The 23663-nt window shown below is 42.6% G+C and overlaps 2 protein-coding genes across 12 annotated transcripts in view; one reads left to right on the top strand and one right to left on the bottom strand.

Annotated features, from left to right (window-relative positions):
• Positions 1-23663, top strand: part of CSTPP1 (centriolar satellite-associated tubulin polyglutamylase complex regulator 1) — a 230199-nt gene that overhangs the window by 159509 nt on the left and 47027 nt on the right. The window lies entirely within an intron of this gene.
• LOC112424909 (translation machinery-associated protein 7-like) lies at positions 11544-11899 on the bottom strand. Its single transcript, XM_071074728.1, has one exon. It carries the CDS (start codon positions 11882-11884, stop codon positions 11690-11692), a length of 195 nt encoding a protein of 64 aa, XP_070930829.1. The 5' UTR covers positions 11885-11899; the 3' UTR covers positions 11544-11689.

Genomic DNA, 23663 nt, shown 5'->3' with positions numbered 1-23663 from the left:
CACAACAACTAAGGGTACCCTATTTCCTGTTACAGAGAAAGATATATAAAAGGGCCAGATTAACAAGAAAGCAAATAGCCAGTCTGGAGTATGACCAGAGAATCTGTAACTCTAATAAGCACACCAAGGGATTCTGGTGAACAGACTAATTTGGGGAACTGCCTAGGTCCACGTTATTTTGTAAGGGCATGATTGAAGAACCGTTTTCTGAATTTTTAAAAATAAGACATCAATTTTTTATTGTAGTAAAATGTATGTAACATAAAACTTATCATTTTCACCATTTTTAAATATACAATTCAATGGTATTAAGTACAACCATCACCATGCATTTCTAGAACTTTTTCATCATCCTAAACTGAAACTGTACCCATTAAACAATAACTCCTCGTTCCCTCCTCCTTTCCCTCCCAGGCCCTGGTAACCTCTATAACACTTTCTGTCCCTCTGAATTTGCCTGTTCTAGGTCCCTCATATAAGTGAAGAGATAATTGATTTTTAGCAAAAGTTGAATTGCTTTCTTGCCTGGAGGCATGGGTCTGAGTGAAGGGGAGCAAACATTAATTGGTGTCTTGATATGACAAGTCAAGGTCACATTCGGATTTACTGGATTTATCTCAAGCAATAGAAAACTGTGTTTTTAAACTTTGGTCCCATGAAATCATACAGACTCCTTTTATTCTAATTGTTTTTATCATGACCTATGTATTCACCTATGAAATTCATTCATTTGAAATTGTTACTGACTAGTTGGTGATATTCAATCTGATTTTCTCATAAAAAGTAGTAAGTATGCTTCTGAAAATCTCCTCTCAATTATGTCATTCTAAACAATTTCTGCAATATCAAGGCCCAGCAGAAAAAAAAAAAAAGTTACTATCAAAATGTTTTCAACATTCAAAAGCAGAAGAATTAGCACTTTTTAGTTTCTTTTTATAAAATGTATCTACTTCAAGCCATAGCAAATTTGAAGTTTCAGATCCTCTGGCTACAAGATTGAGTACTTGACGATAGCCCTTTTGGCTCCTTCCAGATCTCCTAATAAAGCAGGGAGCTCCTTCAGTGTCCAGCGTACTACTCTGGGGAGAAGGCCTCTTGATCTTGTCTAGAGCAGGGCTTCATATATCTGTGACAGAGGCTCAGGAAAGCACCTACCACTTGGAATGTAGAACAAAAGAAATGATTGTTTTCTTTTTTCTTTTTTTATTTCTGGAGATGGAGTTTTGCTCTGTTGCTCAGGGTGGAGTGCAGTGGCGGGATCTTGGCACACTGCAGCCCGCGCCTCTTGGGTTCAAGCGATTCTCCTGCCTCAGCCTCCCGAGTAGCTGGGATTACAGGTGCCTGCTACCACAGCTAGTTTTTGTATTTTTAGTAGAGATGAGGTTTCGCCATATTGGCCAGGCTGGTCTTGAACTCCTGACCTCAGGTGATCTGCCTGCCTCGGCTTGTTTTGTTTATTTTAAACCATTTTCCATAAATTTATAAAGCCATTCTCCATGACGTGCTTGCCACCTTCACGGTCTGTGTAAATCTGACCCATCAGTAATATAGTATGATAGCACTTAATTATGTGTTTTGTGAAAAGCTATGGAACAAAAAGTACCACGTGTTACTTAGCTCTCTAATTGTAAAATTATGTTTTATTTCTGTGCCCTGAGGTTGGACCACAGTATTGTGATAAACCATGGGACTGATGGGTCTTGCCACCCATTCCTGTTCTCCATTTAAAACAAAAAAGTAATCAGACTTCTAACTCTCAAACCTCTAAAAGCTCTTATGAAAATTTAGATCTAACTGTTTAAAGTTGACCCCTGGATTCTATAACCCTCTCTGTCACAAATCTGCTTTGTAACTTTGAGAGAATTATTTATCTTAAACACATAACTTACCATACAACTATTCATTGAGCATAAAACCTGATAATGATACCACTTCTGGAAAAAAGGATTCGTGACTCAGTGGGTCTGTTTCCCTACTTAAATCTGGAAGGTAAAATGCCTTCTTACTCTTCCTTCTGAATTTTCCCATTTAGTCCCTGGCACAAATGAAGACTCGCTCTTCTTGGCAGCATCCATGGCTGCTAAGAGGAACTTTGCCCCACTGCCTTTGATGTGGTGAAACAAAGCCTTTACCAGAGTGCTTGGAGGATCTGGCACCCTGGAGACTCCTAGAGGAGTCCACACCCTCTTTGGGAAATTCTTTTCCTAAAGATGTATTCAGATTTATGCCAATATGTAGAGGAGACATCTTTCTTAGAAAAAGCTTGCTTTTCCTCTCAAAGCTGTGAGGAAGCTGGTGAAGGGGAAGTTGAACTAGGTATAATATTGGCAAATGTTTTGAGCACTTCAGATAAAAATGTTTGATAAGTGCAGTCTTGTTTGTATCGCCGCATCATACTGCTCATTGGAGGTGTTTTCTTTGGTCACCTGCCAATGAAAAAGATTAGCCTTTTCCTGCATTTAGGATTGTTTCTTTGACTAGTTATGTTGGTAGAACAAGATAGACAAATGCTGCTGAACTTAGCAAATCAGTATTGGAACACAGTGATACTCATTTCTCCTCGGTGCCCTTTCCAATTCATTGACAGTTGCCACAAGCAGTTTCAATGGGTTTTTGATGGGACTCTCTTTCTCTCCTTACCTATTCCAATTTGTATTTTCACTTTAGTTCCCTTGCTCTGATGTTCAAGACTTTAAAGGATTTGCCACTGCCCCCCACGCCATGCTTTCCTATTTTATAGGATCCAATAAGAAACATTTTTTCATTTAAGTGCCTCTTCTGTAACATGAGTCACCTTTTAGATTTCTATAACTTGTATCTTCTAGTTTCTATTTTAATCCAGAAAAATTATAGTTTCATCTTCTTTGAGGCAAGATATGAAGATTTTTTTTGCCCTCTCTCAAATTTATTCCTTGTTTACAGCAAAGGAAGCCACTGGCTACTTTTCTAACATTTCTGTATCAGAAGCTAGTTGAGCTAAATATACATACTTTTATATTCCCCTTAATATGTTTAGATAGATCTGGGGTATATCTTTTGGCTCTAGACATTGTGAAACAAAGTTAAGCCCTTTAACTCATCATCAGCCTATATCCATCTCTTCAAACAAAAAGGAAATGAACTTCCACTGCTGTAGGAAGAATTTATGTCACACATAAGGGCAAATTTGTTAGCGATGTTATTCAAGCCGGCTGTGGTGGCACATGCCTGTAATCCCAGCACTTTGGGAGGCCGAGGCAGTGGATTGCTTGAGACCAGGAGTTCGAGACCAGCCTGGCCAACATGGCAAACCCTATTTCTACTAAAAATACAAAAATTAGCCTGGCATGGTGGCATATGCCTGTAGTCCCAGCTCCTCAGGAGGCTGAGGCACAAGAATCGCTTAAACCCAGAGGCGGATGTTGCAGTAAGCAGAGATTGTGCCACTGTACTCCAGCATGGGCGACAGAGGGAGACCCTGTCTCAAAAAACAAACAAATGAGATAATGTTATTCAGTACTGGGTTCCTAAGCAGTATTGCAGAATAACCTTCTCTGAAATTCTTTGCTTTTGTTTTTAATAGAATAGATTATGGATTAGGTGCAGACCTTCTTGACAGCATGAGATAACAAGTTATCTCTTTAGAATAAATAAGTTGTATTTTATTCTGAGGGAATTTTTTCTTTTTTTCTTTTCTTTTTTTTTTTTTTTTTTTTTTTGAGACAGAGTCTCGCTCTGTCACCCAGATTGGAGTGCAGTGGTGTAATCTTGGTTCAATGCAGCCTCCACCTTCTGGGTTCAAGCAATTCTCCTGCCTCAGCCTTCTGAGTAGCTGGGATTACAGGTGCCTGCCACCACACTAGCTAATTTTTTTTTTTTTTTTTTTTTTTGTATTTTTAGTAGAGATGGGGTTTCACCATGTTGGTCAGGCTGGTCTTGAACTCCTGAACTCAGGTGATCTGCCTACCTCAGCCTCTATTCCAAGGGAATTTTAACATTGATTTAATTGAGAGAGTTAAAAGAGCCTGAGACTAGTTTACAGAGAAGAGCCCTTTTAGGTAGTTTTTTTTGTTTGTTTGACTTGCCAACCTCTAATTCTCACTCACTTATGGTGAGTTTCAAGTATGGATAGTTTTAAGATGTGGTCAGTTCCCATGACTACAAAATAAAATATGAATTTCCCATGTTACTTGAAGACTGTTTGTGGGAGGTCTTGATTTAGGTCTTTGCATCTTCTGAGGAGCATATCATAGTTTAATAGCCTCTCATCTGAACCCTGCAAAGATAGTGATATTCATCTTAGAAAAAAATAAAACAAACAAAAAAAACTTGCATACCTCCTTATACAGCATTCTTTGCTGCCACCTAAAGCCATTTGCTCATGAAATAGTAATGTTTAGAACAATAGCCTGAGTTATCTTCCTATCAGTCAATTCTTAGAGATTCTGTTAGCACCTTCCTTTGCTTTTGTCCTGTCAGATGGAGAGAAGGGGTTGGCAGAAGCAAAACAGCCTTTATAAATTTTTCTCAGAGGTCCGTGATTCTAGATTAAAGTAGGAATCAGAAGACATCAGGTCTAGAAATCCTCAGAGTGACCTTGTTTGACAGAGAAGATATTTAGATGAAGAAACATCAGTGCTAGTGACCTAAATTAAGCTACCTAACCTCTCAATATCATCATTTCTCTGCTTGTAAAAGGGAGATAATAACACCACTCACTACCGTCCTCTGGAATTTGAACTTCATGCTCCTCTTACAAGGGAATATATTGTTGACTTTTAGGAGAATGATTTGGGGGTCCCTAAGGGGCTTGACAATCTATTACCTCTCTGGCACTCAAATAGGATTATTGTAAAAAGCTAATCTACTGCCAAAAAGTAAGCCATTTATTCTGTGGATAGCTCAGGTCCAGTGTGAAAAAAATGATTTTGATCTCTTTTTTGGAATAACTATTACTAACTAGATAGGCACAAAGATGTCTTTTTTTCCTTCTTTCTTTCCTAAAAAAAAAAGAAAATCAGAACAGAAATGTAATTGTGTCTGATGGTTCACCCTGGGAGAATGTTAGGTTCATCCTGGAACACAGTAAATAAGATGATATACTTCTTTTAAAAAGCCTCTAGAATATGCCTTCTCAATTGAGGCAATATTGCCTCCAAGGGAGCAAAAATTGGTTCTTTGGGAGGCAAAAAAAAAAAATTTAGATATTATAATGGTTTGTGGCCCTCAAAAAATATATAGATAGGTAATATGTTCATGATATCAAAATTTCATGGGGAGTGGACAAACAGAAAAAAAGGTCTAAAAAGCTAGGGGGTGATGAGAAAAAACTGAGAGACGTTTCTCAAGTCTAGAATGTGCATATAACTGCCAGTTACTCTTTCAGTCATGTTTGTCCCTAAGCGTGGGCAAGCTGCACACTGTCAGGTCAAAACAGCTTGCTATTGATTATTCCTTCAGTCTGAGAGGAACTGGGTTCATAGAAAACTTGAAAAAAATGAAATTTGTACCCTAAGGGGTAATGATTTCAGCCAGACAAACGTAACAAACATCTACTTGTTAGAACCAATACTTTGCACTTTAGAATGTGGTTAAGCCTTTAAGGTAAGAGGTTTCTTTTTTCTCTTGCCTCTTTAGCCTTACAGAAAGTCATATCAAGGGTAGGAATGATCTTCAAAGTGCCTCACAGAAAAAAAAAAAAAAAAAAAAAAAAAGCCAGATTGGGAGAAAAAAGAGGGTGTGGCCCCAAAGGCAGGAAGGGAATAATTGACTAAATAGTAAAGTATACAGCATCTGCAGGGCATAGTGGCTCATGCCTGTAGTCCCAGCACTTTGGGAGGCCAAGGTGGAAGGATCACTTGAGCCCTGGAGTTCCAGACCAGCCTGGGCAACATAGGGAGACCCCGTCTCTACAAAAAATACACAAAAATTATCCTGGTGTGGTGGCACACACCTGTAGTTCCAGCTACTCAGGAGGCTGAAGTGGGAGGATTGCTTGAGCCTGGGAGGTGGGGGATGCAGTGAGCTGAGATCACGCTACTGCACTCTGGCCTGGGCAACAAAGCAAGACCCTGTCTCAGAAAAAAAAAAAAAAAAAGTACAGCATCAAAGTCAAGAAAATTGATGAGAATTGACACTGAAGTACTTAAGAAATTTTATTTGCTATTGCTGCTAGTATTAATAAACTTTCATATATCCAACATATTTTTCCTTCTACCTTTCTCATACATCTTATTAGTTCTTTCCAACACTCAGAATGGATGGGATGACCCAAAATTGACTTGCTATATACTGGGGAATTTGAAAGAGACATGTGTTTCGCTTAGCAGCCCTGAAACAATAGAATGGCCTTTTTTTTTTTTTTTTTTTTTTTTTTTTTGAGACAGGGTCTCACTCTTGCCCAGGCTGGAGTGAAGTGGTGCTGTCTCAGCTCACTATAACCTCCGCCTCGTGAGTTCAAGCAATTCTTGTGCTTCAGCCTCCAAGTAGCTGGCACCACAGGTATATGTCACCACGCCCTGCTAATTTTTTTTTAATTAATGGGGTCTCACTATGTTGCCCAGGATCTCAAATGACTGAGCTCAAGTGATCCTCCTTCCTCGGCCTCCCAAAATGCTGGGATTACAGACATGAGCGACTGTGCCGCTAATGGCCATATTTGAAAGTTTATTTTTTCCTCAGTCTCTGACTCTTCCTTGCTTAATCATCCTATTCTTTAATACACAAACCTATAACTTTGAGGAAAGAGAATCAGAGATTATTTCTCCCTACTTACCCATTTCACGGTGCGACAATGAGCACTCTTTCTCCAAGCCAAGCATTTGATAAGCATTCGTTGCTATGGGCATTTTACTGCCTTAAAGAAATCCACCCCAATTCCCTGCCTATTGATTTCTTAAGATCACAGAAGAAAGTGGAATGAATCCTAGAGAGGCCTTCAAGCTCCCTGACACCCATGGGGCCCACTCATCTCCACCCCCCTACTCCAATTCCAAAAATTCCAAAATCTAATACATTGTCCTTTTCTTAGTTCCTCAGTTCCCTGCCCTTCAGCTTCTTTGTTAGCCACTGGGTGGGTGTAACCAAAACTCAGTCACACTGTGGCCCCAGCAGCTGGGCTTCTCTCTCCCCCATTACATTGCAGACATTCTTTTCACATCATTTTGTCCTCTCTGCTGCATTCCCTCCATTTGGCTTCATTCCCTCTGTGCAAACTTCTGTTTCAAGGCACAGGAGTTTGCCAAGGAGATGCTGGCAGAGAGGGTCCAGTTCTCTCCTTTCTATCTGAAGAGCCCAGTGTCATTCATTAGCATATGAGAAGAATGGTTGTAAATAAACATCAAATGAGGTTAACGAGCTGCAGCTCATCAATATTAATGAAGTCCACCTCACAGCCTTGGTATGAGGTACCAATGGCTCTAATCACAAGAAGCAGTTTCATAAGGCCCCAGTTACAGGGCAGGAAGGGTTAGATATCCAGCCTGTTGAAATGTTTGTCATTTTATGACCCCAGGAATGCTGCAGGGTAAGGCGGTCTGATACCAGATCTGTGCTTGCAAGCCCCTCTTGTGTTCAGATTACATCTGTTTGTCTCAACAGGTGGAAGCCTAGGAAAAGGCTGTATCTGCTAAGCCAGAATCTGGGGTGGGAATACCCCAGGTCAGTCTGCAGTTCCCAAATCAAAATGAAGTTCCAGAGTACCAGGGTTTGATTTCTCATTGTCCTTCCATCAGTTACCCCAGATAACCCAAACACTTGTTGCCAGTGTAGTGAAGGACGACGGTCTGAGGATCTTCTAAGCCCAGCTTGGTAAGGAATGAAGAAACTCCCATTTCATGTAGCTCATGTGCCCGCCAGCCACCATTTAAGTCCCTGTGCCTATTATTTAGAGGATTCAAATAGTAACAAGGGCCAGGCATGGTGGCTCATGCCTGTAATCGCTACACTTTGGGAAGCAGAGGTGAGGGGATCACTTACGGTGAGGAGTTCCAGACCAGCCTGAGCAACATAGGGAGACCTCTCTCAAAAACAATAAATAGATAAAAATTTTAAAAGTAGTTGGGCGTGCTGTCATGTGCCTGTATTCCCAGCTACTCAGGAGGCTGAGGTGCGAGGATCACTTGAGCCTAGGAGTTTGAGGCTGTGGTGAGCCATGATCATACCTCTGTACTCCAGCATGGGCAACAGAGTGAGACTCTGTCTCTGAAAAAAAATTTTTTTTTAATTAAAAGAAACAGTAAGAACAGCTATCATTTGTTGAACTCTTACTGTGTCCTAGGCATGGTACTAAACATTTTTGTTATATAATCCTCACAATAATCCCATGAAGCTATTTCCATTTTACAGATGAGAAAGTTGAAACTCACTGATTTGATGTCATGGGTCTAAGATCACACATCAGCAAGTGGCAGAAGAGGAGCTCAGATTTCGATCTGTCTGACTGCAGAGCCCATGCTCTTACTTCCTACCCTCTGTGGTATCATCTCAGAGCCAATCACATAAAATGCAAGCTTTTGTGCTGCTCCTTCTCGTCAAAGATGTGTGTCCTTCTCCAGTTTCAAGGGACTAAACACAAAGTAGTTCCCTGGAAGTAGAATCAGAAGACTTTAGAATTAATTTTTTTAAGTCCAAGCGCCTCTTTGAAATTATTTTTAGAAAGGAAACTTTCATTAAACATGTTTTCCTTGATATATAAATTTGGGGTCAGAGGGATTAGGCTTTGAGAATATGTGTGTATGCACAACCCAGTATGTATTGATAGCCGTGATACTGATTTATCCACCTTGTCACACTAGTTCCTTTTATGATTAAGCACACACCTTGCATGAGGTCAGTGACCATAGAACACAGAGAAACCGCTCCGTGGCTGATTTGAGCCTATGATCCTAGCCTCAATTACCTTGTTTCAACAACAACGCCTGGTTTATTACTTAAAATACTATCATTGTACTTTGTCTTGGGGGTGGGAAGGAGAACCGATCAAATTTGTTGTTATCACAAAAGCTACACCTGATTGTTTGTAAAGAAGGACTTCTAGTGAAAGGATGAAAGTGAAACAGCTACTTCTCTTTCTTCCATTTTTCTCCTTGAAAATTCAGGGACCTAGGCCAAGGCAGGCAGATCACTTGAGGCCAGGAGTTCAAGACCTGCCTGGCCAACATGGCAAAACCCCATCTCTACTAAAAATACAAAAATTAGCCAGGCATGGTGACACGCGCCTGTAGTCCCAGGTACACGGGAAGCTGAGACACGAAAATTGCTTGAACCCAGGAGGGAGAGGTTGCAGTGAGCCAAGATCACACCACTGCACTCCAGCCTGGGTGATAGAGCAAGATCCTATCTCAAAAAAAAAAAAAAAAAAAAGAAAAGAAGAGAAAAGAAAAAGAAAGAAAGAAAGAAAACTCAAGGACCTTACTTGGTAATTTTTACCTAGGCAAAACGCCCAGGAATGTTTCCACAGAATGGCACCCAAAGCCCACCCATGCAGGAGCTCTTCCTGCCACCAAGGTAACCAAGACTAGGAAGCAATTGAAACTGGGCCTTCCTTTCCCAGGCCTGTGGCTGTCAACTTGGCTCAGAAAGGGGCAGACTGATGACTTTGTCTCCTTACCCAGTCACACTACCACACAGTTCTCATTTGAGCCTGGTCACATGGCTGTGCCTTCTTATGGCCAAACAAGGGTTCTTTGCACCCTGGGTTTGGCCTGAGCATCATTAGATGAAACCATCAGGACCCCCAAACCTTGAAGCTTTTGCAGGGGAAATTGCATGCAGGGATGGGAAGGAGGGGCTGAGCTGTGTAGTGGAGCAGCGGATGGTGTGCAGTCGGGATGTTTGCAAGAGCCAAGGGGTTAGTTCATTGCTGCTTTGTATACTCAGGCACACCAGAAAACTCAGATTAATAGGCTGTTTATTCTTCAGCATGTTCCTTGAATCAAAGGCTCTGGATGGTGTTATTCAAGAGTGTTTGTGAGAGCGCCCTGGAACACTCCTCCTGGGCTCCGCTCACTGAAGAGAAACGATTGAGTCCTTTCATTTCCTGGGCAGCATCCCTCTCACTCATTGCTCACTGTAGTATAAAGGTCTGCAGAACCTTTGTTAGAAACAAGATCTTTTGTTCTGTCCTTATGAGGTCCCATTACCTATACTGCACCTTGATCTGTTGGAGTGTAATTATTTAATGTTCCTGTCTTTTGCGCTACCTGAACCTAATGAATGCAGTCCACTCTATCTCAGGGAGTTGTTTTGTTTTGGTTTTTTGCCTCTATTTGGCACCAGTTTCCTGTTTGGACAGTATTGTCTTTTTTTTTTTTTTCCCCAAGGAGTTTGTCCAGGAGGGAAGGAGACATCCACCTGAACCCTACTCTGTGAAGCAAATGAATATTTTTTTTTATTAGAAGATTCTCCTAAAATGAGAATCGCTGAACCCAGGGAGGCGGAGGTTGCAGTGAGCCGAAAATTGTGCCACTGTACTCCAGCCTGGGTGACAGAGTGAGACTCCGTCTCAAAAAAAAAAAAAAAAAAAGAAGATTCTCCTAAAATGTTCGGAAGTTTGTTCATACCTGGGAATTGAAGCACATTGAATTACGAAAGAGTTACTTCCTCCACCCCTACCACCTGCAGTAGAGATTTATACTGGAGAAGGTGGCAAAAAAAGTTAGGAGAGAAACTGCTTGGTACAATTCCCCCCAGTTCCCTTGGGGCAGCAGTGTGCTGCACATGAGGGATCACTGTACCTTGTTCCCCCAGCAGTGATACTGCTCTGTGGCCAGGCAAATACTGTAGTTCAGGCCTTCCACAACTTCTGCATGTGCGTGCGCGTGCACACACACACGCACAAAACTATACCCCTACTAGGCATCCCCTTAATACAGAGGCATCCAGTATATTGCAAAGGTACTCATCATTATACACAATGCAAACACTCAGCACATTTGTAGGCACTCATTTATATCAAACAAACCCAGTACGAATAATAAGCAATAGTTTGGGATCTGGCACAACACTTAATTACCACAGCCAGAGGCCAGAAAATGAAATCAGGGTCATATATCTGAATCTTTCTGGCATCCTATAGCCCAAAGCACCACCAGGGAGGTACACCTTGGAGCAATGGGAGCACTGTCATCCAGAAGACACTGTCCCCTCACTTTCCTCCAAAACCAGCACAGCTGTTTGGATGAGGGCTATCTGCCGTATTTACAGTGAGACTAAGATATATATACACACCCTGGCGCTTCGCCTGATTTCTTCTGTGAAGTCCATCTGTTTATCCAGTTCCAGATCCCAAAAGGCAGTCACCAAAAACTAAATAGTGAGAAGGGACGGGGTTTTTTTTCTTTCTTTTTTGATAAACATGTTACAGTGAACAAAACAGATTTTGCAAACACATTCCATCTAGTAAATCTTACCTCACAGCTGTGTGAGAAGGACTTGGAGGAGAAAAGGATGGGGAGCAGGAGGGTCTCAGGACTTGATTGGAGAATCAGAAACCCACAAGGGTGGGACAGTTCAGTACTATCTACTTTTTTTTTTTCTTTTTCTTTTTCTTTTTTTTTTTTTTAACAAAAGTTTATTCTTAAATGTACAACAGCTCCAAGACAACACTTAATTCCAGCTTTAGATGGCAAAAGATGTTATGGCAGGGAATATAGATGTTTAAATAAGGATGAAATAAAGGGTCACCGTCTCCTCAGGCACGAGGAACAGCTTACTTTTTGCCAGATTTCTTAATTCCACCTGTGGCCAAGGGCCCCTTCCCCGCAGCCTTCGCTTTTAGCTCCTCGAGTTTCTTCTGCTCCTCTTTTTGTTTCTGCTTGAAAGCCTTATCTTCCTCGTCCATCTCCTTGGCCTGCTTCTTAGGCTGTTTCAGTGACTTCTTCTTGCCATCTTCACGGCTAGACATGGCGCCTGCCGCCCCTTCCCCAGACCCTGCCACCAGACTCTTTTTTTTTTTTTGAGATGGAGTCTCGCTGTGTCACCTAGGCTGGAGTACAGTGGCATAATCTCGGATTACTACAACCTCGGCCTCTTGGCTTCAAGCGATTCTCCTGCCTCAGCCTCCTGAGTAACTGGGATTATAGGCGCTGGCCACCATGCCTGACTAATTTTTGTATATTTAGTAGAGACAGGGTTTCACCATGTTGCCAGGCTGGTCTTGAACTCCTGACCTCAAGTGATTCATCCACCTCGGCCTCCCAAAATGCTGGGATTACAGGCGTCAGCCACCGCCCCCAGCCTATCTACTTCTTATAGGGTGATAATTGGCTTTTTCCCTTCATTCTAGCCCCCATCCTAAACCTGGGATCTGTGATGGGCTCACCAAAGATAAAGATCTGTCTGCAGACGTTAGCTTCTTTCGCTGAAAAGCTGATCTAGCCAGACTTTATCTTCAAAGGACAGGCCCTGCACTTCTGATGTTCCCTGAGCCTCTCCCACTGAGCCTGCTCTCATCCACTGCAGCCATGATGCTCTCTGGATTCAGACAATGGTGTGTTGTCCCAGAACACCGTATCTGGCCTATTTCTACTTCACGTCTACCCCTTTGGCTAGGAAAATGAGGGACACAGCTCACATCAATAACTTGGATTCTGAAGACCAAGGACAAGCAGAAGAAACTGACCTTTTGCCTCAGAGGCGGCTGGATGTTTGTGTGTCTCTCTTCAATGTGGAATTGGCTCACTGAACCACTCAAGAGTTGTTTTTTAAAAATGTTCTGCTCACTCCTCATTTGCGGGTCAGATGCTTTGGATAATCCAGTGGAATTCTCTCTGCTTCACTGCTGGTTGCTGCCAGACACAGAGTGCTAAATCCTGTCAGTCGGTGACTTGAAATGATGATGTGTGAAACAGTGCTGTGATTTGGACATCCTGCACTCATTTGCACGGACTCCTTTGCCAGTTAACCACAGTAGTGAAATAGGGCAGCCTGGGGCAGCTTCCACAGCCCTTGCCTTATCTTTCCTCAGTGTCCCCACCCTCCCCCATGGCAGTATGTAGCTCCCTTGGAATTCTGTTTCATTCAATATTATTCCCTTCCCAGGCATCATAGAGCAATTTCTTTAACAGAGTGCAACATGCCAGAGACAGAGAAATAGCATTTGTGTGCAGAATGGAGAAGCAGGAAGCAAAACACTCTTGTTGCTGGTTCCCATCTCCCTGTCTTTGCCCTTCCTTCTTTCCCTAGATTGCATGGCTGCCTCCTTCTCATCTGGTGCGTTCTCAGTTCAAATGGTACCTTCTCAAAGATGAGCCTGGCACAGCTGTCTCATGTGGTCCCACCCTCTGTCACTGTGTATCACACCACCCTGCCTGATTTCTGTCATTGCTCTGCTCACTTCCTAAAAGTATTTCTTTCTTTGTTACTTTTTATTGCCTGTCTCTCCAACCACCACTGCCACACATACACACTAGAATGTAAGTACCATGAAAATAGGAATTTTTATCTGTCTTATCCCTTGCTGTTTCCCCAGAATCTAGCACTGTCCCTGGCATATCTTTGACACTTAGTATATTGACTAAATAAGTAGCTAAGAATGTAGCAATTAAGAACTTCTTTTTTTTTTTTTTTTTTTGAGACGGAGTCTCGCTCTGTTGCCCAGGCTGGAGTGCAGTGGCCAGATCTCAGCTCACTGCAAGCTCCACCTCCCGGGTTTACACCATTCTCCTGCCTCAGCCTCCCGAGTAGCTGGGACTATAGGCACCCGCCACCTCGCCCGGCTAGTTTTTTGTATTTTTTAGTAGAGACGGGGTTTCATCGTGTTAGCCAGGATGGTCTCGATCTCCTGACCTCGTGATCCGCCCGTCTCGGCCTACCAAAGTGCTGGGATTACAAGCTTGAGCCACGGCGCCCGGCCAGCAATTAAGAACTTCTAAAGCAAATATCCATGGTTACTATCAGGAAATAGTAAAGGCAGACAGAGAGTTTGAGGAATGGAATGAGAAGACATGATTTCTCATACCAATTTTAATAATGGTCTCAATTACAAATTGAATATGTTAAGTCAAAGATCACAATATTGAGTCGCTCTTCATTTCTTCTGACTCAGACTAAACTGCCCCTTATTGAGTAGGTTAGGTCAGGGTCATAGAGACCAAGCACTACAAACTTCCTGGCCAAACTGGCATAATTGATGCCACAAAGGATGCCCACTTCCAGATTTCCATTGGACGGTGCCTGGCTTTGCTTTCCTTAGGGCAGATGCCAGAAGAAACTGGCACAATTTAAAGCAGTTTAAAGCCCAGCCTGGGTATCTTCATCTAGCCTTTATTATATTCTTGCCTGCCTTCAGTTCCCAAAAAGACTGCATTCCTGTCTGCAGCTCCAGGGCCCTGCAGCCCCTTCAGTCATAAAGGCCATGGAGGTGGGTTAGCCCTGATCTGCCCAGCGTGAGACAGTATGACCAAGAGAACACATCTTTTTTTTTTTTTTTTTTTGAGACAGAGTCTCTTTCTGTCACCCAGGCTGGAGTGCAGTGACGCGATCTCAGCTCACTGCAAACTCCACCTCCCAGGTTCATGACATTCTCCTGCCTCAGCCTCCTGAGTAGCTGGGACTACAGGCACCCACCACCATGCCCAGCTAATTTTTTTGTATTTTTTTAGTAGAGACAGGGGTTTCACCATGTTAGCCAGGATGGTCTCGATCTCCTGACCTCGTGATCCGCCCACCTCGACCTGAGAACACATCTTTTAGTCCGGCAGACACATGGCACTCTTCTCCTCAAGAGTCCTTCACCCAAACGAGAATTTTTAGCTTCTCAGAAGTTATCCTTTGTCTTGTTGGGGCAAGATCTGTGCCTAGTGTCAAGAGAGAGATATTAAAGATTAAAGAGCCTCCACCAGGAAAGGGAATGGTTTTGCCTGAATCTCTTAATTTGTTTTTGCCCCCTACAAGTGCATTCATGTTGCTGGGCTCCCTGGCTTACTCCCTGGTGGTTTGCAGTCGTTTTCATCATGACTTTGTGGTTGCATTGATAATCAGAATGAGTTTCCACTGCTGTAGAGGATGCTTCCATGCTCCATTGCTTTCTCTCTTATGTTGCTAATGACTCTCCTGTTGGTTTCAGCCCTTAGCCAAGCCCACCCCACTCCACACCCAACTCCTTCCCTGTCTTTTATTGATAGCTATGTTGACTTTGCATGCCTCGGTTAGTTCAGTTTTCTGAGCACCTGCAGAGAATTAACCATCTCTGCTTGCTGCTGCGGATCACCTAGGCCTTTGATCGGTTTGATTTCTGTACTTTAAAATGTTGAAGGACTCTCTAACCCCACCAAAGTACATAAATGGTGCTAGAGTCCCTGTAGCCTGACCTCTTCCAGACTAGCTCTGCTTAGGGACCAGAAGATTTTCATGTAAATACAAATGTAGATACCATTTATTAAATGTTTTCTATGTACCATTTTACTGTTCTAAGCACTTAACGTGAATATTTCATTTGATTTTTGCTTGTAGAGCTAAAAGGCTATATACATGAACTGGCCTGTTACTTCTCTAACCTCATCTCTTCTTCCTTTCCCCCTTATTCTTTTGGCTCCTGCCACGCTGGTTTCCATGCTGTTCCTCTTACCCAATAGGCACACTCCCTCCTTAAGACTGTAATGGATATTACCTCTGCCTGGAATGCTCTTCCCTCAGATGTCTGTGTCAGTTACTCCTTAACCCCTTCATATCTTTGCTTAGGTGTTACCTTCTCCATGTAACCTACCTAGACCACTCTACATAAAATTGAACCACCAGTACCACCTCATATTCCCTATCTGACTTGCTGTATTCTCTTTTTTTCCATTATACTTATCACTGAATCTCTTAATTTGCCTCGCTTAACTTTCTGTATAGCTTATTTGTTTGTTTGTTTGTTTATTGAGACTGAGTCTTGCTCTGTCACCCAGGCTGGAGTGCAGTGGCGTGATCTCAACTCACTGCAGCCTCTGCCTCCTGGGTTCAAGCAATTCTCCTGCCTCAGCCTCCTGAGTAGCTGGGATTACAGGCATGCACCACCACACCCGGCTAATTTTTGTGTTTTTAGTAGAGACAGGGTTTCACCATGTTGGCCAGGCTGGTCTCAAACTCTTGACCTCAAGTGATCTGCTTGCCTTGGCCTCCCAAAGTGCCGGGATTACAGGCATGAGCCACTGCGCCCAGCCTATTTGTTTATTTTCTTTATCATTCATTATCTGTCTTCCCCACTGTAAGATAAGCTCCATGAAGGCAAAGAGCTTGTCTATTTGTTCTCTAATGTATCCTAAGCACCTAAAAAATAACATCTGACATATAATAGATGCTATATAATATCTATTAAGTGAATGAACTTTGTCCCTTAAAAACCTATGAGGTAGGTTCTTCTGTTATCCCCATTTTATTTGTTTGTTTATTTATTATTGTTTTTATTATATTTTAATGTAATAAAACTATAATATAATAGGGTACACGTGCACGGCGTGCAGGGTTGATACATAGGTATACATGTGCCATGTTGGTTTGCTGCACCCATCAGCTCATCGTTTACATTAGGTATTTCTCCTAATGCTATCCCTCCCTCAGTCCCCCACCCCCAACAGGCCTTGGTGTGTGATGTTCCCCACCCTGTGTCCAAGTGATCTCATTGTTCAGTTCCCACCTATGAGTGAGAATGTGCGGTGTTTGGTTTTCTGTCCTTGTGACAGTTTTCTGAGAATGATGGTTTCCAGCTTTATGCATGTCCCTGCAAAGGACCTGAACTCATCCTTTTTTATGACTGCATAGTATTCCATGGTGTGTATGTGCCACATTTTCTTAATCCAGTCTATCATTGATGGACATTTGGGTTGGTTCCAAGTCTCTGCTATTGTGAATAGTGCCACAATAAACATACGTGTGCATGTGTCTTTATAGTAGAATGATTTATAATCCTTTGGGTATATACCCAGTAATTGGATTGCTGGGTCAAATTGTAATACTAGTTCTGGGTCCTTGAGGAATCACCACACTGTCTTCCACAATGGTTGAGCCAATTTATACTCCCACCAACAGTGTAAAAGCATTCCTGTTTCTCCACATCCTCTCCATGTTTCCTGACTGTTCAATGATTGCCATTCTAACTGGCATGAGATAGTATCATTGTGGTTTTGATTTGCATTTCTCTGATGACCAGTGATGATGAGCATTTTTTCATGTGTCTGTTGGCTGCATAGATGTCTTCTTTTGAGAAGTGTCTGTTCATATCCTTTGCCCACTTTTTGATGGGGTTTTTTTGTTTTGTTTTTTGTTTGTTTTTTGTTTTTTCTTGTAAATTTATTTGAGTTCTTTGTAGAATCTGGATGTTAGCCCTTTGTCAGATGGGTAAATTGCAAAAATTTTCTCCCATTCTGTAGGTTGCCTGTTCACTCTGATGGTAGTTTCTTTTGCCATGCAGCAGCTCTTTAGTTTAATTAGATCCCATTTGTCTATTTTGGCTTTTGTTGCCATTGCTTTTGGTGTTTTAGTCATGAAGTCCTTGCCCATGCCTATGTCCTGAATGGTATTGCCTAGGTTTTCTTCTAGGGTTTTTATGGTTTTAGGTCTAACATTTAAGTCTTTAATCCATCTTGAATTAATTTTTGTATAAGGTGTAAGGAAGGGATCCAGTTTCAGCTTTCTACATATGGCTAGCCAGTTTTCCCAGCACCATTTATTAAATAGAGAATCCTTTTCCCATTTCTTGTTTGTGTCAGGTTTGTAAAGATCAGATCGTTGTAGATGTGTGGCATTATTTCTGAGGCCTCTGTTCTGTTCCATTGGTCTATGTATCTGTTTTGGTACCAGTACCATGCTGTTTTGGTTATTGTAGCCTTGTAGTATACTTTGAAGTCAGGTAGTGTGAAGCCTCCACCTTTGTTCTTTTCACTTAGGATTGTCTTGGCAATGCGGGCTCTTTTTTGGTTCCATATGAACTTTAAAGTAGTTTTTTTCCAGTTCTGTGAAGAAAGTCATTGGTAGCTTGATGTGGATGGCATTGAATCTATAAATTACTTTGGGCAGTGTGGCCATTTTCTATCCCTGAGCATGGAATATTCTTCCATTTGCTTGTGTCCTCTTTTATTTCGTTGAGCAGTGGTTTATAGTTCTCCTTGAAGAGGTCATTCGGCCGGGCGCAGTGGCTCAAGCCTGTAATCCCAGCACTTTGGGAGGCCGAGACGGGCGGATCACGAGGTCAGGAGATCAAGACCATCCTGGCTAACATGGTGAAACGCCGTCTCTACTAAAAATACAAAAATCTAGCCGAGCGAGGTGGCAGGCGCCTGTAGTCCCAGCTACTCGGGAGGCTGAGGCAGGAGAATGGCGTAAACCCAGGAGGGAGGCAGAGCTTGCAGTGAGCTGAGATCCGGCCACTGCACTCCAGCCTGGGTGACAGAGCGAGACTCCGTCTCAAAAAAAAAAAAAAAAAAGAAGAAGAGGTCCTTCACATCCCTTTTAAGTTGGATTCCCTAGGTATTTTATTCTCTTTGTAGCAATTGTGAATGGAAGTTCAACCATGATTTGGTTCTCTGTTTGTCTGTTAATGGTGTATAGGAATGCTTGTGATTTTTGCACATTGATTTTGTATCCTCAGACTTCACTGAAGTTGCTGATCAGCTTAAGGAGATTTTGGGCTGAGATGATGGGGTTTTCTTTTCTTTTTTTTTCTTTTTTTTTGGGATATTGGTCTAAAATTCTCTTTTTTTGTTGTGTCTCTGCCAGGCTTTGGTATCAGGATGATGTTGGCTTCATAAAGTGAGTTAGGGAGGATTCCCTCTTTTTCTATTGATTGGAATAGTTTCAGAAGGAATGGTACCAGCTCCTCTTTGTACCTCTGGTAGAATTTGTCTGTGAATCCGTCTGGTCATGGACTTTTTTTGGTTGGTAGGCTATTAATTATTGCCTCAATTTCAGAGCCTGCTATTGGTCTATTCAGGGATTCAGCTTCTTCCTGGCTTAGTCTTGGGAGAGTGTATGTGTCCAGGAATTTATCCATTTCTTCTAGATGTTCTAGTTTATTTGCGTAGAGGTGTTTATAATATTATCTGATGGTAGTTTGTATTTCTGTGGGATCGGTGGTGATATCCCCTTTATCATTTTTTATTGCATCTATTTGATTCTTCTCTATTTTCTTCTTTGTTAATCTTGCTAGCAGTCTATCAATTTTGTTATCTTTTCAAAAAATCAGCTCCTGGATTCATTGATTTTTTGAGGGGTTTTTTGTGTCTCTATCTCTTTCAGTTCTGCTCTGATCTTAGTTATTTCTTGCCTTCTACTAGCTGTTGACTGTGTTTGCTCTTGCTTCTCTAGTTCTTTTAATTGTGATGTTAGGGTGTCGATTTTAGATCTTTCCTGCTTTCTCTTGTGGGCATTTAGTGCTATAAATTTCCCTCTACACACTGCTTTAAATGTGTCCCAGATATTCTGGTACCTTGTGTCTTTGTTCACATTGATTTTAAAGAACATCTTTATTTCTGCCTTCATTTCATTATTTACCCAGTAGTCATTCAGGAGCAAGTTGTTTAGTTTCCATGTAGTTGTGCAATTTTGAGTGAGTTTCTTAATCCTGAGTTCTAATTTGATTGCACTGTGATCTGAGAGACAGTTTGTTGTGATTTCTGTTCTTTTACATTTGCTGAGGAGTGCTTTACTTCCAATTATGTGGTCAATTGTAAAATAAGTGCGATGTGGTGCTGAGAAGAATGTGTATTCTGTTGATTTGGGGTGGAGAGTTCTGTAGATGACTGTTAGGTCTGCTTGTTGCAGATCTGAGTTCAGGTCCTTGATATCCTTGTTAACCTTCTGTCTCATATTGACAGTGGAGTCTCCCATTATTAAAAGTCTCCCATTATTATTGTGTGGGAGTCTAAGTCTCTTTGTAGGTCTCTAAGGACTTGCTTTATGAATCTGGGTGCTCCTGTATTGGGTGCAGTTAACTATCTTAGGATAGTTAGCTCTTCTTGTTGAATTGATCCCTTTACCATTATGTAATGGCCTTCTTTGTCTCTTTTGATCTTTGTTGCTTTAAAGTCTGTTTTATCAGAGACTAGGATTACAATCCCTGCTTTTTTTTTTTTTTTTTTTTTTTTTTTTTTTTTTGAGATAGAGTCTCACTCTGTCACCCAGGCTGGAGTGCAGTGGTGTGATCTCGGCTCACTGCAAGCTCTGCCTCCCGGGTTCACGCCTTTCTCCTGCCTCAGCCTCCCGAGTAGCTGGGACTACAGACACCTGCCACCACGCCCAGCTAATTTTTTTTGTATTTTTAGTAGAGACGGGGTTTCACCATCTCTGTGGTTAGCCAGGATGGTCGATCTCCTGACCTCGTGATCTGCCCACCTTGGCCTCCCAAAGTGCTAGGATTATAGGTGTGAGCCACCGCGCCCGGCCTGCGTGGTAGATCTTTCTCCATCCCTTTATTTTGAGCCTAAGTGCATCTCTGCACGTGAGATGGGTCTCCTGAATATGGTACACTGATGGGTCTTGACTTTTTATCCAGTTTGCCAGTCTGTGTCTTTTAATTGGTGCATTTAGCCCATTTACATTTAAGGTTAATATTTTTATGTGTGAATTTGATCCTGTCATTATGATGTTCGCTGGTTATTTTGCCCGTTACTTGATGTAGTTTCTTCATAGCATCAATGGTCTTTACAATTGGCATGTTTTTGCAGTGGCTGGTACCAGTTGTTTCTTTCCATGTTTAGTGCTTCCTTCAGGAGCTCTTGTAGGGCAGGCCTGGTGGTGACAAAATCTCTCAGCATTTGCTTGTCTGTAAAGGATTTTATTTCTCCTTCACTTATGAAGCTAAGTTTGGCTGGATATGAAATTCTGGTTGAAAATTCTTTTCTTTAAGAATGTTGAATATTGGCTCCCACTCTCTTCTGGCTTGTAGGATTTCTGCCGAGAGATCCGCTGTTAGTTTGATGGGCTTCCCTTTGTGGGTAACTCAACCTTTCTCTCTGGCTGCCCTTAACACTTTTTCCTTCATTTCAACCTTGGTGAATCTGACAATTATGTGTCTTGGGGTTGCTATTCCAAGGAGTATCTTTGTGGTGTTCTCTGTATTTCCTGAATTTGAATGTTGGCCTGCCTTGCTAGGTTGGGGAAGTTCTCCTGGATAATATCCTGAAGAGGCTTTTCCAACTTGGTTCCATTCTCCCCATCACTTTCAGGTACACCAATCAAATGCAGATTTGGTCTTTTCACATAGTCCCATATTTCTCGGAGGCTTTGTTCGTTTCTTTTTAGTCTTTTTTCTCTAACCTTGTCTTCTTGCTGTATTTCATTAATTTGATCTTCAATCACCGATACCCTTTCTTCCACTTGATTGAATCAGCTATTGAAGCTTGTGCATGTGTCACGAAGTTCTTGTGCCATGGTTTTCAGCTCCATCAGGTCATTTAAGGTCTTCTCTACACTGTTCATTCCAGTTAACCATTCGTCTAATCTTTTTTCAAGGTTTTTAGCTTTCTTCCGATGGGTTCAAACATTCTCCTTTAGCTCGGAGAAGTTTGTTATTACCAGCCTTCTGAAGCCAACTTCTGTCAACTCATCATTCTCCATCCAGCTTTGTTCCATTGCTGGTGAGGAGCTGCAATACTTTGGAGGAGAAGAGGTGCTCTGATTTTTAGAATTTTCAGCTTTTCTGCTCTGGTTTCTCCCCATCTTTGTGGTTTTATCTACCTTTGGTCTTTGATGTTGGTGACCTACAGATGGGGTTTTGGTGTGGATATCCTTTTTGTTGATGTTGATGTTATTCCTTTCTGTTTGTTAGTTTTCCTTCTCTAACAGTCAGGTTCCTCAGCTGCAGGTCTGTTGGAGTTTGCTGGAGGTTCACTCTAGACCCTGTTTGCCTGGGTATCACCAGCAGAGGCTGCAGAGCAGCAAATATTACTGCCTGATCCTTCCTCTGGAAGCTTCGTCCCAGAGAACAGCCACCTATATGAAGTTGCTGTTGGCCCCTACTGGGAGGTGTTTCCCAGTTAGGCTTCACGGGGATCAGGGACCCACTTGAGGAGGGAGTCTGTCCGTTCTCAGAGCTCAAACGCCATGCTGGGAGAACCACTACTCTCTTCAGAGCTGTCAGACAGGGATATTTAAGTCTGCAGAAGCTGCCTTTTGTTCAGCTATGCTCTGCCCACAGAGATGGAGTCTAGAGGCAGTAGGTCTAGACCTACTAGTAGCTGCAGTGGGCTCCATCCAGTTTGAGCTTCCCAGCCACTTTGTTTACCTACTCAAGCCTCACCAATGGTGGATGCCCCTCCCCCAGCCAGGCTGCCACCTGAGACTGCTGCGCTAGCAGTGAGCAAGGCTCTGTGGGCGTGGGACCCGCCAAGCTTGGCACAGGAGAGAATCACCTTGTCTGCCGGTTGCTAAGACCTTGGGAAAAGTGCTGTATTTGGGCGGAGAGTGTCCCGTTTTTCCAGGTAGTCTGTCATTGGCTTCCCTTGGCTAGGAAAGGGAATTCCCCCAACCCCTTGTGCTTCCCAGGTGAGGCAATGCCCCATCCTGCTTCAGCTCACCCTCCGTGGGCTGCACCCACTTTGCAACCAGTTCCAATGAGATGAACCAGGTACCTCAGTTGGAAATGCAGAAATCACCCATCTTCTGCGTAGATCACGCTGGGAGCTGCAGACCAGAGTTGTTCCTGTTCGGCCGTCTTGTAACACCCCCCACTTATTTTGTATTTTATTTATTTTATTTTTTTGAGATGGAGTTTCGTTCTTGTTGCCCAGGCTAGAGTGTAATGGTGCGACCTCGGCTCACTACAGCCTCCACCTCCCAGGTTCAAGCGATTCTCCTGCCTCAGCCTCCCAAGTAGCTGGGAGTACAGGCATGCACCACCACACCTGGCTAGTTTTGTATTTTTAATAGAGACGGGGGTTTCTCCATGTTGGTCAGGCTGGTCTCAAACTCCCAACCTCAGGTGATCTGCCCACCTTGGTCTCCCAAAGTGCTGAGATTACAGACATGAGCCACCATGCCCAGCCTTATCCCCATTTTAATGATGATGGAATTGAAGCTCAAAAAAGTTAAGTGACTCACTTGCCCCAGATCATTTGTCTAGTAACTAGTAGAGCTGAGATGTGAACTCAGGAACCCAGGATTGACTAACTTCAAAAAATGTGCTTTCAACCATGAGGACAATCCTAAGAGTCACCTGATCTATTTAATTAAATGTAGATTCTCACTCTCTTGACCCCAGGGATTCTGATTTCGCTTCTGTGGGTTTGGGGCAGGTGATTCATGATCATATGTTGAGATGCATTGAGATATACTACATTGCTTTTAGGGTTTCACATCTGTATAGGGAGGCATAGGGATAAAAATCATTGAACTTTTTTTTTTTTTTTTTTTTTTGAGATGGAGTCTCGCTCTGTTGCCCAGGCTGGGGTGCAGTGACGCAATCTCCACTCACTGCAAGCTCCGCCTCCCGGGTTTACGCCATTCTCCTGCCTCAGCCTCCCGAGTAGCTGGGACTACAGGCACCCACCACCTCTCCCGGCTAGTTTTTTGAATTTTTTTTTTAGTAGAGATGGGGTTTCACTGTGTTAGCCAGGATGGTCTCAATCTCCTGACCTCGTGATCCACCCGTCTTGGCCTCCCAAAGTGCGGGGATCATTGAACATTTTTTAACTGCAGACTGTGTGCCAGTTCCTATGGTATGTACAAGCAAGTGAGATGGAGTCCCTACCCTCAAGAGTTGGTCTAAT

Source organism: Macaca nemestrina, chromosome 12, assembly GCF_043159975.1.
Source record: "Macaca nemestrina isolate mMacNem1 chromosome 12, mMacNem.hap1, whole genome shotgun sequence".
Lineage (NCBI taxonomy): Eukaryota > Metazoa > Chordata > Mammalia > Primates > Cercopithecidae > Macaca > Macaca nemestrina.
The sequence above is the reverse complement of the archived record's forward strand: the minus strand, read 5'-3'. Positions and strand labels throughout refer to the sequence as shown.

What these genes read in the sequence shown, in the direction of transcription:
- LOC112424909 (XM_071074728.1), bottom strand. Translation starts at nt 11,884, where the DNA reads ATGTCTAGCCGTGAAGATGGCAAGAAGAAGTCACTGAAACAGCCTAAG.